Source organism: Musa acuminata, chromosome BXJ3-1 (assembly GCF_036884655.1).
Source record: "Musa acuminata AAA Group cultivar baxijiao chromosome BXJ3-1, Cavendish_Baxijiao_AAA, whole genome shotgun sequence".
In the NCBI taxonomy this organism is placed as follows: domain Eukaryota; kingdom Viridiplantae; phylum Streptophyta; class Magnoliopsida; order Zingiberales; family Musaceae; genus Musa; species Musa acuminata.
The window spans coordinates 18,559,476-18,575,000 of record NC_088349.1 but is presented as its reverse complement, the minus strand read 5'-3'; the positions used below and the strand labels follow the sequence as shown (position 1 = coordinate 18,575,000).

The following is a 15,525-nucleotide window of genomic DNA, read 5'->3' as shown; positions in this document are numbered from 1 at the left end:
CGGCAGCCGGTACCCGTGCGCCGGGTCCTCCCCTCTGTTATCGGCACCACCTTCACGTCCGTCTCCACCAGCCCCCCACCGTCACCCTCACGCTGTTCGTCTCCCCGGTCCTCTCCACCACCACCTCCCGACCATCCCCTTCCCCCCCGGCCCTAACGCGCCACTCCGCCTCGCCTTCGGTGGGGACGGTCACCTTCTTTCCGTCCCAACGTGCCGATGACCAAGGTGTGGGACTCGAACATGACGGCCAGGGCTTGCACCCAGGTAAAGTCGCGGGTCCTCCCCTCCGGCCGCGTGCCGATGAAGTGCACGTTGATCTGGAACTGGTCGTCGGACACCAAAGCGAAGTCCTCTCCCTTGGCTCCATGGAAGTAGAACATCTGGCCGTCTCCCCCCACGAACCGAGGATCGTAGCACACTGACCCATAGCCACTGCAGTTGGGCAACCTATCTGCAACATCCAAGATCCGATATTTAAGATAATTTTTATACAAATTTAATTTATTGTTTGATTTATTTTTTTTTTTTGTTTGGAAAAACTCTAATTTTTTATTCGATTTTTGTACAAACTTAAATTATATGGTTCTTATACAACAACAGTGGAATAAAATGATTTTATTTTTTTCTAAAACAACGCATTACGTCACCCCTGTTTGCACGACTATTCGTAGATCTGCTGGATTGGATAGAGCCTAATATGAGCATCGTAGAGTGATTGGATGATGCACGCAAGATTGATGGGCGAGCCACATTTAAGTCAGCGAGGTTATTCTTGACTTTTTTTGTTCACGTGACGTTTTGTGTTTTTCCAAAGCAGAGAAGAAATCTTCATCTACAATCATTGGAGAGCATAGAACAACAAAGTCAAATCCATAGGTCAAGTATACAGTCATTTGACTCATCGGAGCTAGTTCGATTTGGAGCATATCAATGGGCGAAAATTATTCTGATGTCAAAAGAATAAATATAAAGTAAAAAATAAATAAATTTTCAATTGTCTACGTTTCTGAAGAATAATATACTACATTCTTTATTGTATATGTTCAATCATCTAATCCAAACTCAAGAATTAAAAGTTCTTTTCTTTAACCTCTCACATAAATATTAGGCACAAGCAATATTAGAATCTATTCTTGCATACCCATTCTAAAACATTTGACACACATTGATTATTTGTATAATAAATAACTTCTACTTTTAAAAAAATCTATTTTGATTTAAAAGTATTTCTAAACTTGAATTTCTTATTCTCTAAATAAATTATTTTTACCAAAACCATACTTCCAATCTCAACAATCTTTAGGAAAGGCTATTCATAAGGATAGATTGAAATCGTTGGTTGGGAGTCAACTCTCTTTACTTGTGTGAAATTCGTTACAAGGATCTTTTTATATTGGGATGAGTTGAGCTACTTGAGTTTGAAATAATTGTTGAACTGTCAATATATCTCGATGGATACATTGTGAAGCCAATGAGAAACTAAGAAAATTTTATATTTTTAGTATGTATTTAAAGAAAGATGTTAGAGTGAATGTGTAAATGCTTTGAGTGTTTGATAAATAATAGATTAAAAAAATTATATTTTAAATATATAATGTTGTTTGGTAAAATTAATATTTTAAAAGTCCATTAAATATTATATAATAAATTTAAACTTTTAATATTTTTAATATTTATTCAAAAGTGAAAAATAATAAGTAAATAAATGAATATATGTAACAGTATAAAAAAAATTATAATGGGTTATATATATATATATATATATATATATATATATATATAATAATTTTAAAAATAAATAAAAAATTTCATCTTATGAAAGACATATGACAGGGGTTGATGACAAAGTAAAGGAAAGTTAAGGGGATAGTCTATTGTACAGTGGTAATCTTGTAATTTTAGAGAATATTATAAAATATTTTAAAATTTGTAAAATTTTTATTAACATCATATAAATACTGAAATGCTAATATAATCCTAAGATAATATTAATATTTAAATATTTGTAATGCAGTATTCAAGATTTGAAACAAAATATTTAGCAAGTACCAAATAAAGATATCTTCATCAACCTCCCATAGTGAGGGGGAGGGGTTCTTCGAGATCGAACAATGAGTAGAAATCTTGTAGGTCCAAACAGACGAGGATAATGTTCATATTTATAATACGGACCTTTTCTATTGTGATTTCTAACTGAGTTCGTCGATCTGATCTGCAACAGATGTTGAAGTGCAAGTATCCTATGTAATTCTCGTCTTCACGAATCGATTTCTTATTGGAGATCGGTTTATTTCCCCACGTTTCCTGTGCATATCATAAATATGTCAATCAAGAAAGAACTTGACTTATAACTATTCACTCTAACATGAATTCATCACGATTTTATTTTTAATCAAATATGGTTGTCCTCCATCATATTCACTGTGTGCATCTTCTTGAAGATATATACCTGCAACCAAACCATACATGATCATGACAGGTTGTATCATTCTGTCATGGAAGGTCAGGAATATTTGAACCTTTTCTCCACCATTCGGAAAAGAAGGTAAACAAACGAGAGATGATTCATCAAGGGTAGCTATGTGTGTCACAATCCTTTACCCACATATAATTTAATCTTATGTAATTATTATATTGTCAGATATTGTTTGTCTATGCTTCCAAAGATTTTATACAAAATATCATGTGTTTGCTCGTCACAATTTTCCAGTCAAAGAAAATATATTGAAGAAAAGCTTTCCTTTGAAACTCTTGAAAGAGATATTAGAAGACTGACCGGTAAGGCCTTGAAGGAATTAGAACTTGAGATTAAAAAGTTAATTATGATTGGACAGGAGTTACTGCTAAGAAAATAACATCCACCACATACACCGGTGCAGCATTGGAGAAAATTATAGAAATTGTGTTCATTGATACAACAGCTAATCTTTTTTCAGAAATGATGCAACTTTTAATAGATGATGAAACTAACAAGGCATGACAGTGCATATCTGAACTCAGTTCATGGTTCAGCCTAACAGAAAATATCAGTGGACATCGCTAGTGAATCCAATCCCACTAAGTTGCTTATTGATGAGATTCAACTAGTCGTACAATCACAAAACAAGATGGTCAAAATTCAAGGAAAATTACGCAGAAGACTACTATGCCACTCTCTTGCAAATCATAATCTGAGACCTCATGCAATGGATTGAACAGCTCTATCAAAGTTGTCTTCAGCGGATGCTAGACATCTAACAAGCATATGGTCAGGATGTGACAACTTCAACTGACTGCAGAAACAAAGTATGAGAAAATAAGCGGCGATTATAAGATGGATGATTTCCAGATATAAATAAATATGGCACAATTTGCTCAAAGAAGAAGGCATAATGAGATTCCATTTGAAAATGGTAGATTTTAGCTACTTCTGTCAAAGCGTACTTGACCGTCTGATTTTTTTTATGAGCACCATGACAGCCACCCAAGTGGGTCAGTGCCATCAATGGACAAAACAAAATGCCAGAGAACAGCCTGAGCGTTGCTAATCAGGAGTTATTTCAAAGCGATCAAATTAAATGATGCCTGTTTTGGTTTTATCATTCTTAACAGAAATATTCATAGGGAAAACTAATGAAGTATCAAAACAAGAGTTACAGTTACTGCTGGTATAACTAGATGAATTTAGACTGGTAAGAATTCAGGACTATGCCTCTCTCAAGAACTCTACACTTCATTTAACCTTACTTTAATTTTGCTTGAATGCTCTATATGATTCTGGTTTCAGAGCCAAATAACTACTTTGATACCCTAGTTGAACATTTCGAGGAGCAAGGACCAAACTTAGTATGGTGCTGGATAAGTTAAAGTGATGCTCCCATTGCTAAAACTATTCGTGTGGTCAAAGGCTACAAATGAGAAGTTCAAATTCTTGAGAAAATATTGACCTATCAATAATTATTTGATAGCCTACTTCTCTCTAAACATTGAAAATATTTGTTATTTCAATGCTTCAAAGCCATTTTTGGTTGGACATGGGCTATTTTACAAGCAAGGCCAGTAAGTTAGAATTTGTATTCATCAGTACAAACTACAAACTCTATTATGTGAACTCAATGTTACAAAGTCATTTTTACATATTTAACAGGTTAAAAAGACAACTACGTTGGCCACTTAAAAGAAACACAGATGCTTTTTGTTATAACTTTCAGCATGATCTACTTATCATATTCTATACTCATCAGTACAAACTCCATTATGCAAACAAGATGTAACAAAGTCTTTTTTAATTTTATCTTTAACATGTTAAAAAGACAACTATTTTGGCCACTTAAAAACAAAGCAGATAGTTTTTATTCTAACTTTCAGCATGATCTACGTTTTATTTTAGCTTCTTTAGGATCCAAAAATCCCACAATCAATAGTATCCTAATAATTTAGACGAACAAGCTTTTACACTTCTGCTGCAAAGGGTCCAGCAAATCAGAAGCATCAAGGAAAAAGCTGACTCATCCTAGAATGATCATCGTAGTAAACCATGGACTGATCAGCTGTACCACAAATTAGGGAAGAATCAAGTTGGCGTGGCATGTGCCGGTTGTTGCGACCAATGCCAAACCTGTGGTAGGCACATGACACACTGTAATAATCTGTAAACAAAGCCAATACTACGGCTTCGTACAAGCATGTTATGTGAGCATTATTAATATACAACAGTTAAAATAGCAAGGACTATATGGGATGCTAGTTATGGGCAAGAGAATCTTATGACAATATGGTGTACAATCAACATTCGGTTTCAGAGTTTTCAACTAAATTTAAGCATTAAAGCTTGTGGTAAAATTTAGAGCAATCATGTTGTGTCTCTATAAGTCATTTCATGACAAAAAGTAATATTTGTTTGGCAACATAAAAAGAGTGATAGATAGAAAGTAATATTATATATGCTACGCTTAATTAAAAAACTAGGCAAACATTGTGTCCATTTGAGATGTCATCTAGCCTTTGGGATGTCATCTAGGATTCCTTCATCCAAAAAAGATCACCAGTTACTTACTTGAGATATCGTGATGAAGGTTTGCCTAGGTGAAGACTGCACACAGCAAGGTTGGCCAGAGTTTCAGCATCCTTTGCATCCTGAAGCCAGATGTTTTTATTATTTTTTCTCGCAGATGTAAAGAAACATCATGTTATACTCTTTATCTAATTTTAGGGAAAACTGTACTGGATTATCTGAAACAAGATAATTTTAGAGGCTCACCTTGTTCAGTGCTTCGAGCAATAAGGACTCAGCCTCATCAAAGCGATTCATGTGCATACAACAGACAGCCTTGCCATTCAGAATTGTTCCAGTCATCTGATACTTCTCAGAGAAGTCCTGAAAAATAAGATATGCTTCCTGGACCTTGGAACCACCCTAAGTCACAAAAAATTTCAAACAAATAAGACAAAATAATTAAGTATTACTTCAATCATGCAGTTAAAAACCAGGATTACCATTGCCAGATCCAACCATGCATTTGCAAGTTGTGTAAGTGTATGGTCCTCATTGATTTGTTGCATGATCTTGAGTTGTTTCTCAGCATAGTCTGACCTGTGCATCTTAATGAATATCTGAATATTCAAAGCATGCCTGAAAAAAGCAATTGAATTTGGTGGTGATCAATAAGCTATTCACAGCATTAACAACAATGAAAATTTTGACTTATTGCATTATTAATTTTACTTCTTAGCACCTTAAAAATTATTAAGTAGATGCTGTTAAAGTTAGTTTTGAATAACTTACAATAAAAACTTATTCCTACTTGGAGTATGAAACAATAAAGTAATTTTAAATTTTAAAAAATAAACAGTAGCAGCAAATTTTGATTTGATGAATCAAATATACAACAGAACAGCATCTCTATCTCCAATGAGTAAGAAAACCAGTACTTACAGTTCCATACTTCCCCCAGAGTTGGTATGCTTAAGTGCCTCGTTGTAGTCTTGCTCATACATGTATATGGTCCCGGCAATTAGTCGAAGAATGGGATTGTTGCTTATTTCAGCATGACTAAACCATTCTTGGAGACTTGAAATAGCAGCCTTGTTGGTCACCAAAAAGGTCATAAGAGAGGATCATATGAGAGCCCATGACTGGTAAAACTATCAGTATGAGAAATACAAGAGTTTGGCATATTTTTACAAATCCTTGAACCCCAAAGGCACAACCTATCTCCACTGAAATTGATTGCAAATACCAAAAAGAAAAAGAAATGGGTCCAACTTAACTGACCATTTTACTATTGCTGATTCAAAACAAGTTAAGTTAAGGAAAGATTCAAACAAAGTACTATCAAAGCTTGAAGGTAGTAGTGATAGTTAAGAATTTCAATTGCTTTCATCAAGAACCTATGGATGAGTAAAGAGAAAATTCTCCTTTCATTGCATGTAAAAACATCATAGTGGCTGACAGCTTACAGCAGGATGATAGGAAGCTTGAAGGAACATAATCCCAGACATCACTAAAATTCCACATAAAAGATTGGTGAACATCAAGTTATCAACATATAGATGTGACAAAAGTCTTCAAATGAAGGAAAACAAAACAAACATAAATAAACAAATTGATTATTTGGCACCACAATCATGTGCTATACCATTGCATTTAGTTTCACCATATAGTCCAAAAAAAAAATGTTAACAAAATTTTGTAAGATTTCAATATTTTCCCAAGTCGAACCATCTTAAAATGACTTTAAAAAGAGAAAACTGATTTTGAAGTATTGATATATTAGCTAAATAAAAAATGTCCTCAAATTCCACAAATCTCCTGGCACTGTCGCCTCTTGAGCACTGTTTAATGCATAAAAGAACAAAGAGACTAGCTGCTGCAATAGAACCTAACCATTTCAGCTAACAATTTCCACATCTTAATAATAGCAATGAGAATCTTAAATAAAATTATATTTTATCCACTAAAATCTGATCATGTGGTTGTCAAGTTCAATAATTTGATTTTAACATGTTGAATAATTTTTGCCTTCAGCAAGCTGAAGGGACAGAGTATCATTTGTCATGAGTGCCTTCCCGGAAAAATTTTGTGCGTATCTAACAACGCGAAGGACAGATGAGAAAGATTTTCTTATCAACTAAAATTACTCTTTGAAAGCACTAACCATAAAGAAACCCAAGGAAGATTTAGAAGGATTTCAATAAGATCTAAACATTTGAACCATCATTTCCACATCCCAGATCCGAAGAAACAAGATCAAGATATCTGAAACCAAACCTAAATCAATCCGAAATCCGATAAAAACAGAGGGGTGGAAATAAAAGACTGAACCTTGTTTTCAGAGAGGTAAAGGGCGAGCAATTTGACGGCCTGGAGAGCAGTAGGAGCCGACGAATCAATCTCATTGATGACTAGCTGCAAGGAAACCGACAAACCGATCATAGATCGAGATCCTTGATCAATAAGAAGAGATCCGAAGGAGAAAAGGGGAACCTGGTAGGATCCGAGTGCGATGTAGGATCGGTGGACGAGTACATCGCGCTCGAGGGCGTCGTCGGCGGGGAGGTTGGGGATGTCGCTGCTGTTGATGGCCGCTTGGTAGGCGCCCAAGTAGAAGCTGTTGCGCAGGCCGAAGAGAAGATCGGGGGTCGCCGCCATCACCGCCGCTTCGTGGTGGTTCCTCCGATCGAGATCGAGAGCCCGGGAAAAGAAGTCGAGGGGCTTTGTGTCCGCTTCAGCTTCGTCTTCGATGGTCGAGCGGAAGACGTACGATAAGGAAGAAATGCCTGCAATCATCGGCCGGTCCGGACTGTATCAAACCGGGCCGGACCGGAACGATAATTTACGGTCTGGCTTCATAAGTCCACCTATAAGAGGAGCTTTTCGAGGAGAAGGTTCTATTGGTTAAATTTGGATGACCAAAGTTTTAAGATTGGGAGAGTGATGTTATTATTTCCGAAAAATATATGTTATAGTTGAATCAAAATGAGTTTTTTAGGCTCAAATTTTACCCATTGAATATGCCTATGATAAAGAGCCTCCCGAAATAAATGGGACAAAATTGTATGTATTTTCATGCAGTTTTAGTACGGAATAATATGAATTTTGGATATTTGTCTTATGGAAAGGGTCTTCAGTAGTTATATTTTTAGGAAATCTTTGTGATGGGTAGATTTCGTTACTGCAAAATATGTAATTTGATATCGACAAATGACGTAATATATTGATTTTTAATTACCCAATAAAGTATCTTAGTTGCTTGTATAATCTCAAATTATGCATCAATCTAGCATTGATTGTAGTTTGTCAATATGTTCACTCATCCCTAACAAATTTTCTAGATTAAGAGGGTCTAGATCCTTTGAGAACAAATCTTTATCAAAATTTAATCTTATCAAGTCTTAGTCGATAGAGAATTTAGTAAATGGGACTCATCACATTGATATGAATATAGTCGATTAAGGAGAGATTTTTTAAAATATTTTTTTTATTCCAATACTATTTCCCATCAATATGATCCTTTGAGAATAGATCTTTGTCAAAATTTGATCTTATCAAATCTTAATCGATAGAAATTCAACATTTAGAATTCAATCATTCATTCGGACCGGCACAAATCATCAAATCTTAATGAACTTCTTCTGGAATGGCACAAATGATAAAGCAATGCATATGGTAAATTGGGATAGCATTTACAAATCGAAAGATGAAGGGGGGCTAAACTTAAGAAATACTAGAGATTGGAATCAAGCATGCCTGGTACAACAATTGTGGGATCTTTTGCAAAACAAATGTTCCTTATGGTCACAATGGGTTTCTGCTAGGTATCTTTCAAAGGAATCAATATGGGAAATTTCAACAAGAACATATCACTTTGGAGCTTGGAAAGGAATTTTAAAGGTAAGGAAGTGGCTAATCAAACACATTTCTTATGCAATCTCTTCTGGAACTAGAACTAATATGTGGTACGATCCTTGGGTGAATGGGAAGAGTATATTTCAATTATATGGCGACAGAATACGAAAAGATCTTGGGGCTCCCAAAGATTGGAAGGTTTCCGAGTTCATTGCTAATGGTACCTGGTGTCTCCCTAATCCTATTTCTCCCGAAATGTTATCACTTTGGTCGACTATCATAGCTATTCCAATCAGGAATAACTCTTCAGATATACTTATTTGGCCTCATGACAATGACAAATTTAGTGTCACATCCGCAAGGACTCAAATTAGACAAAGAAATAACAAGTGGATCCCAAGCAGTTGGACATGAGATCGATCGGGATCACAAAGACATTCGTTATGTACATGGCAGACCCTTCTCAATAAACTACCTACAATAGACAATATGAAAAGAAGATGTATCTATCATGTTAACCGATGCTCCCTTTGTATGCAACAAGAAGAAACTGTTGACCACCTTTATTTTGTTTGTGATTATACAAAATGGATATGGAAGGAGATTCTCTAGTGATTTGAACTCAATAGACTGCCGCAACCAAACTTGCACCAAGAACTAGGCGACCTCATGCAATGTTTCTCAAGAAAAGGGCCTCTCACACAACTGGTAAATGTTACTTTCAGATGCGCTATTTGGTGGATGTGGAATGAGAGATGTAACAGAATCTTTGAATGTCAACACACAAACAATGCTCAGCTTTTGAAAGAGATTATTAGAGACTCAAGATCCTGTATGGAGCATAATCTCAAAACCGAGCACTTTAATCGAAGAGAAAAAGATATTTTTATCAAATTTAATTTTGCTATTAGCCAAAAATCTTGGGAATGATGCCAAATAATATACCCATAGGTAGTTTTGATATAACTGGATAAATATTTTCTATGTTGACTATAATTGGGAGTTATAGTCTTCAGCATATGTAGTCATAACTATCGCATTTGCACTCTATGAGTTACTTGGTTTTACGTATGACTTGTATAGATAAAGCTATTTGTAGAAACTTTACACATAATCAATTTACTTTTATTTACAAAAAAAAAATCATTCATTCGAACTCATCACATCAATATAAATATATCGGTTCGGTTAAAAATATTTTTTATTCCAAAAGTATTTCCCATGCAACTTTATAAATGAGAGTTTCTTAACTATAGTTTATGATCTAAAACTCTATTTTTTTACTCTCGTAGAAGACCATAAACAAACTTGAGCGCAAGTAAAGCACGCCTTCGACATTAGTGACACTCGTGACATAAAAAATGTTCATCTCCATGAATATTTAGCTAAATTAACAATAATTTAGTTCTTAAAATGCAACAATCACATTAGCTAAATTAAACCAAAATATTTGAAATTAATCTTCGCTAAAAGAACCAAAAAATTCTCATGCAACACTACTTCAAACTGCAATCCTCTCTCCGCCGCGGCGCATGATCACATACATCGAACTTTGTAGAGCAACCATATCACGCATCCATGGTGACTGATGTACTCGTCACTTGCTTCACATTCATCTCCGGCGGGCCAACCAGCGACTACACCCAGGAGACATCAGCCTCCTTCTCACTGCGGCATCCCAGTTCAAACGACGTCGACCGCTTATGCGGTCCCAACCCCTCACCATTCACCTCCTGCTCTATCTCCTTCGATAGTGCAATCCACTCGTTGGTCCGAGAGGAGTCAGATGATCCGGTAATGGAAGTCGATCCATCATCAACAGCGCTCAGGGCCGGTAGATGTCGCTGCAGTCTCTCCTGTGGAGTCAGTGCAGCAGGGATCGGATAGCTGGGACAGGAACTCCATTCAATGATGCAAGGTGCGGAATTCCCATCATGACCATGATTCATAGCTCTGGGAGAGAACAGCGGACTCTGATGCTGCTGCGGAGACGATGCGAGCTGATGAGCTGATGTGAACCCCGGTGGCGAAGATATCTCAGCAGAGAAGAGGCTACTACTGCATTTCCTTCCAGCTAAGGAAGTTGCTGGGTACTCTTGGCCAAGCAACAAGCTCAAATCGTTGATCTGCTGAAGTCTGCAATCAGGAAGCAGGGCGAGGTCATCCACATTGAGGAGAGACGATCGATTTCTGACACGATGGAGATCGCCGAGAGCAAGAAGATGCAGTTCCGGCCATGCTATATTTGCACAAGGGAGCTGCAGAAAAGGCGAGCACTCGAGCGAGGCGCGGAGCTCCTCCGACGTGTGCGCAAAGAAGCACACGCGCCGAGCGCAGTGCGTCCCATCCTTGCACATCCTGGTGCGGTACTGCATGGGGTGGAGCCACCGCTCGAAAACGCCGTGCGCGAACTCGCACATGTCGCCCTTGGGGCACGCGTCTCTCCTGAAGGGGAGGCAAGGGAAGCAGCTGTACGCGTACTTCCTCGGGTCGCGCCTCCTCGCGCTCTCGCCAGGGTGGACGAAGGGGCACGCAGTCCAGTCGTGGAAGTACGCCCGGGAGCATGGCAGCACCTTGAAGCAGAACATGCGGAACTCATCGGTGCCGTAGTTGCTGTCGTTGACGTCGGGGAGGAACGGGTCGGCGGGGTACTCCTTCTTCGTCGTCACCAATCTGTCCGCCGCGGCGGAACAAGGCGACGATGCCCCGGGGAACTGAGTCGCTTTGCAGCCGGTCACTTCATATATGCAGTACTTACAGCCCTTGAGATCGCCATCAGCCACGACGGGGAGAAGGCTGCAGGAGTCGTCTCGGCAATCGAGATTGACATGATCCATAGGCTAACCGGAGAAGGAGACGGTGGTCTTCTGCGGCAACGTTCTTATGGACGAAGAACGGCATGGATCCATAGTAAGAATTAGCGTATATATCGACAGAGGATTGCGGAGAAGATCGCCGGGGGATGGAAGGCAAATATGACGAAGGATATGAACAGAATCGATGAGCCAGCGAAATCTTATCAGAGATTTCATGGGAATTGTCGGTGTGCGTCAAAGATATACCGACGTTCACTGCATGATTTGTCGACATGCAATCGAAAGGGTATTTGGTGAGTCAAGGAATTAATAGCAAGATATGTAGATAGACGTCAACCGGTTGGCATTAGGAGCCGAAACTGGAACGATTGCCACCTTTACTGACATATTTGGTGCATGTACCATATAATTCCTTTACATTATTTTACTCATTTAGGGATTCTTTTTCTATAATCTTTTGTCATTTACTTAATTAGTTAATTTTATCTATCATATTATTTGGCATTTATTATTTTTATATTTTTGTTATTGTATGTTATTTTGTTTGCTATTTAAAATCTTTTACATCTATAAATTTTTTATGCTTTCACTATATATACATACACACACACACACATATATATATATATGTATATATATGTATATATATATAGTTTTTTAGGTCTATTATTTGATATTTATTAATATTATATAATTTTTGTTGAATCTTAAATTTTGATGATGAAGTCAATTGTAATTTGTTTGATCTAATCTATATGTTGAGAAAAGTATGCATGATTAACTACGATGACAGTAAGACATAAAGCAGGTGTTGTCAGAGTCAAGATCGAGATCTCATTGGGAGTTCGAGAGTTCGACGGAAGTTCAGACGTTCATCGGAAGTTCTACGGGAACCAACCGAGAAGTCTAGGAGCTTGCCATAGAAGCTCGTCGGAACTCACCAAGAAGATCGTCGTAAAGTCCAAAAGCTTGCCGGGAGTTCGTCGGAGCATTGTCAAGAGTTCGTCGGATGTTCACCGGAAGTACACCGGAAGCTCATTAGAAGAACAATTGATGCATCGGAACAAGAAGTGCAGTGAGCATGTCTTAATTATCATAGTTAGAGTGTAAATTAAGTTAGGATTGGGAGGTAATCCCACTAACTTAATTAGGGACCAATTGGGCCCTTAACAGGACTGAATTGGGCTGAATTGAGCACCCAATTCGGCCCTTGAATTCTTGGCCAATAGTGGCACCGCTTGGAAAGCAGTGCCCTAGGAAATCTAGGTGATGGTACCGCCGATAGTTATTACTGCTAGTAGTGGTATCGCCCCTGTTAGGCGGTGGTATCATCAGATCTTAGTCTCTGAGCTTTATCAGGCAGTGGTACTACCCAGACTGAGCGGTAGTACCACCTAGTGTCAGGTGTTAGGCGGTGGTACCGTTAGGGCCCTAGAAATCCAGAATTATACACCTCTTGGTTTTATTTTTGAAGCCATTAGAGCCTATAAAAACCCCACCCTTTTATGCATGAAAGGGCACGATATCTATTGGTATAATCTTGAGTTCTTGAGTCTTAAAGTGTTATAAAAGTTAGAGTTCTCCTCCTTCATCTCTTAGCCTTGTAACCATCCAAGAAAGAGGAGTGAGACTTATAAGGGTTCATCTCCTAAACTCGGGAAAAGGAGAAAAAGCTATAAAGAGGTGTTCGATCTTCACCTATTAAAGAAAGGCCTTTAGTGGATGTCGGAGACCTCGTCGGAGGAGGAATCCGAAAGTGGATGTAGGTCACATTGACTAAACCACTCTAAATTCTGGTTTGCTTTTCATTAGTGCAATTTACTTTAACTGCAATTCATTTCATTGCAAACTACTTCTCCTCCTCATCTTACTTACGCTCTTATACGTTTCAAGTTGCTATCCTTCCGATTCGGTTTTCATCGAATGTACGAAATATTTTATATGAGAATTAAAGAATTTTCCACCACTAATTCCCCCCCCCCCCCCTCTTAGTACCGCTCTTGATCCTAACAATTGGTATCAGAGCAAGGTTCACTCTCATTTGGTTTAAAACCTAAGAGAGATGATATTTGCCGACAACCTAGAGGGCCATTTAATTACATGTCTGCCATATTCAATGGGATGGATTACACATATTGGAAGACTAGAACGAGGATCTTCTTAATTTCAGTAGATTTTGAGCATTGGAACATTGTTAAAAATGGTTTTCAAAAGTCTTCTCTTCTAATGGATGATTGGAATGAGTTGGAGAAGAAGACTTTTACTTTAAATGCCAAGGCTATGAATGTCTTATTTTGTGCATTAGATAAAAACGAGTTTAATCGAGTATCAATTTATAAAATGATTTTTGATATTTGGCACATACTCGAAGTGACTCATGAAGGCACTACTAGAGTGAAGGAGTCAAAAATTAATCTTTTAGTGCATTCTTATGAGTTGTTTCGAATGAAACTAAGTGAGACCATTGGAGACATATATACCCGATTTACGAATGTCGTTAATGGTCTAAAAGGACTTGGTAAAGGTTTCTCGAATTTTGAATTAGTTAATAAGATTTTAAGATTCCTTCCAAAAAGTTGGGATCATAAAGTAACGGTCATTTAAGAGGCCAAAGATCTAAATAATTTTTCTCTTGAAGAACTAAATAGGTCACGAATGAAATGACATGTAAAGCTCACGAAGAGCTTGAGGACACCCTTTAAAAGAATAGGAAGGACATAGCACTGAGAACATAAGAAGACCACTTGAAAAAAAACTCAAGTGATAAGGACTTTGATGATGATGTAGCACTCTTAACAAAGAAGTTCAAAATATTCATAAAAAGAAATAAATTTAAAATTGACACTAAAAATATATTTAAACCTAAGAAAGAACAAGTAATATGTTATGAATGCAAGGGACACATCAAAAGTGAATGTCCCCAATAAAAAAGGAGGCAACCAAAGAAGAAAGCTCTCAAAGCTACATGGGACGACTCAAGTGCTTCCGAAGAAGAGCCTACCATCACCGAGCAAGTTGCTCACTATGCACTAATGGCCATTAGAGATGAGGCAACAAGTTTATTTGATGTAAATTTATCCTTTGATGAATTATTAAATGCTTTTCATGATTTATTTGATGAATATAAATTAATTAATAGAAAATATAAATTGTTAAAAAAGGAGCATGGTTCTCTTGTTAATGATTTTGATAGTTTAAAAGTTGAGCACAATGATAGTTTAGCTCTATGTATGAAATGTGATGAACTAGAAACACTTAGAAAGGACAACTTGCTACTCAAGAAAACCTTAAAAAAATTTGAGGTTGGTAGTAATTCCTTAAACCTGATCCTTGCTAACAAGGGTCAAGTTCATAGAAAATGCAGAATTGGATTTGTGAGTAGCTCTCACCAAAATCTAACCAACTTTGTTAAAGGTCCTACTTTGCATGTCTCATCCCAAAATAAATGCAACTTTTATTACAAATTTCGGCATGTAGCTTATCATTGTCCATTCAAGAAATGTAGTCTACATAAATTAATTTGGGTTCCTAAAAGAATCTCAAATGACTCAATGCAATATGATAAACTATGTAGATTGATTTTTGAGGCACTCAAGGTCAAATGGGTACCTAAAAATCATCTATTTTTGTAGAAAAATGTACCATCACAAGCCAGGAGCAAAAGATGGTACCTTGATAGTAGATGTTCAAGGCATATGACCGGAGATCCATCTCATTTCTCTAAGCTCACTAGCCTAGACAAAGGATATGTCACCTTCGGAGATAACAACAAGGGTAAAATCATTGACAAAGGAACCATAGGCAACAAATCCAACCTTCTTATTGAATATGTACTGTTAGTTGATGGTTTAAAGCATAACCTTTTGAGTATTAGTCAATTAT

The 15,525-nt window shown here is 37.3% G+C and overlaps 2 protein-coding genes and 1 pseudogene across 3 annotated transcripts; all 3 read right to left on the bottom strand.

The window, feature by feature from the left end:
• LOC135629218 (uncharacterized) overlaps window positions 1-2,474 on the bottom strand; it is a 2,724-nt pseudogene extending 250 nt beyond the window's left edge.
• Window positions 2,475-2,881: 407 nt separating this feature from the next.
• LOC103992005 (coatomer subunit epsilon-1) lies at window positions 2,882-7,783 on the bottom strand. 2 transcript variants are annotated; one of them, XM_009411556.3, is made up of 7 exons: window positions 7,466-7,783; window positions 7,304-7,387; window positions 5,915-6,063; window positions 5,476-5,611; window positions 5,240-5,395; window positions 5,036-5,115; window positions 2,882-3,272 (listed from the first exon to the last, which is right to left on the bottom strand). In XM_009411556.3, exons 1-7 carry the CDS (start codon window positions 7,766-7,768, stop codon window positions 3,179-3,181), a joined length of 1,002 nt encoding a protein of 333 aa, XP_009409831.2. In that variant the 5' UTR covers window positions 7,769-7,783; the 3' UTR covers window positions 2,882-3,178. The 2 variants fall into 2 exon arrangements, with proteins under 2 accessions (XP_009409831.2, XP_018683960.2); XM_018828415.2 differs by having other exon boundaries at window positions 5,036-5,106.
• A 2,681-nt stretch (window positions 7,784-10,464) lies between these two features.
• LOC103992015 (zinc finger CCCH domain-containing protein 24-like) lies at window positions 10,465-11,664 on the bottom strand. Its single transcript, XM_009411569.2, has one exon. The coding sequence runs from the start codon at window positions 11,662-11,664 to the stop codon at window positions 10,465-10,467; it is 1,200 nt and encodes a 399-aa protein (XP_009409844.2).
• Window positions 11,665-15,525: the final 3,861 nt, after the last annotated feature.

What these genes read in the sequence shown, in the direction of transcription:
- LOC103992005 (XM_009411556.3), bottom strand. Translation starts at nt 7,768, where the DNA reads ATGATTGCAGGCATTTCTTCCTTATCGTACGTCTTCCGCTCGACCATC. An exon ending in CATGGTTGGATCTGGCAATG is followed by an intron (nt 5,396 to 5,475) that starts GTAATCCTGGTT and finishes TTTGTGACTTAG; the next exon opens with GGTGGTTCCAAGGTCCAGGA. An exon ending in TGCTCGAAGCACTGAACAAG is followed by an intron (nt 5,116 to 5,239) that starts GTGAGCCTCTAA and finishes ATCTGGCTTCAG; the next exon opens with GATGCAAAGGATGCTGAAAC.
- LOC103992015 (XM_009411569.2), bottom strand. Translation starts at nt 11,664, where the DNA reads ATGGATCATGTCAATCTCGATTGCCGAGACGACTCCTGCAGCCTTCTC.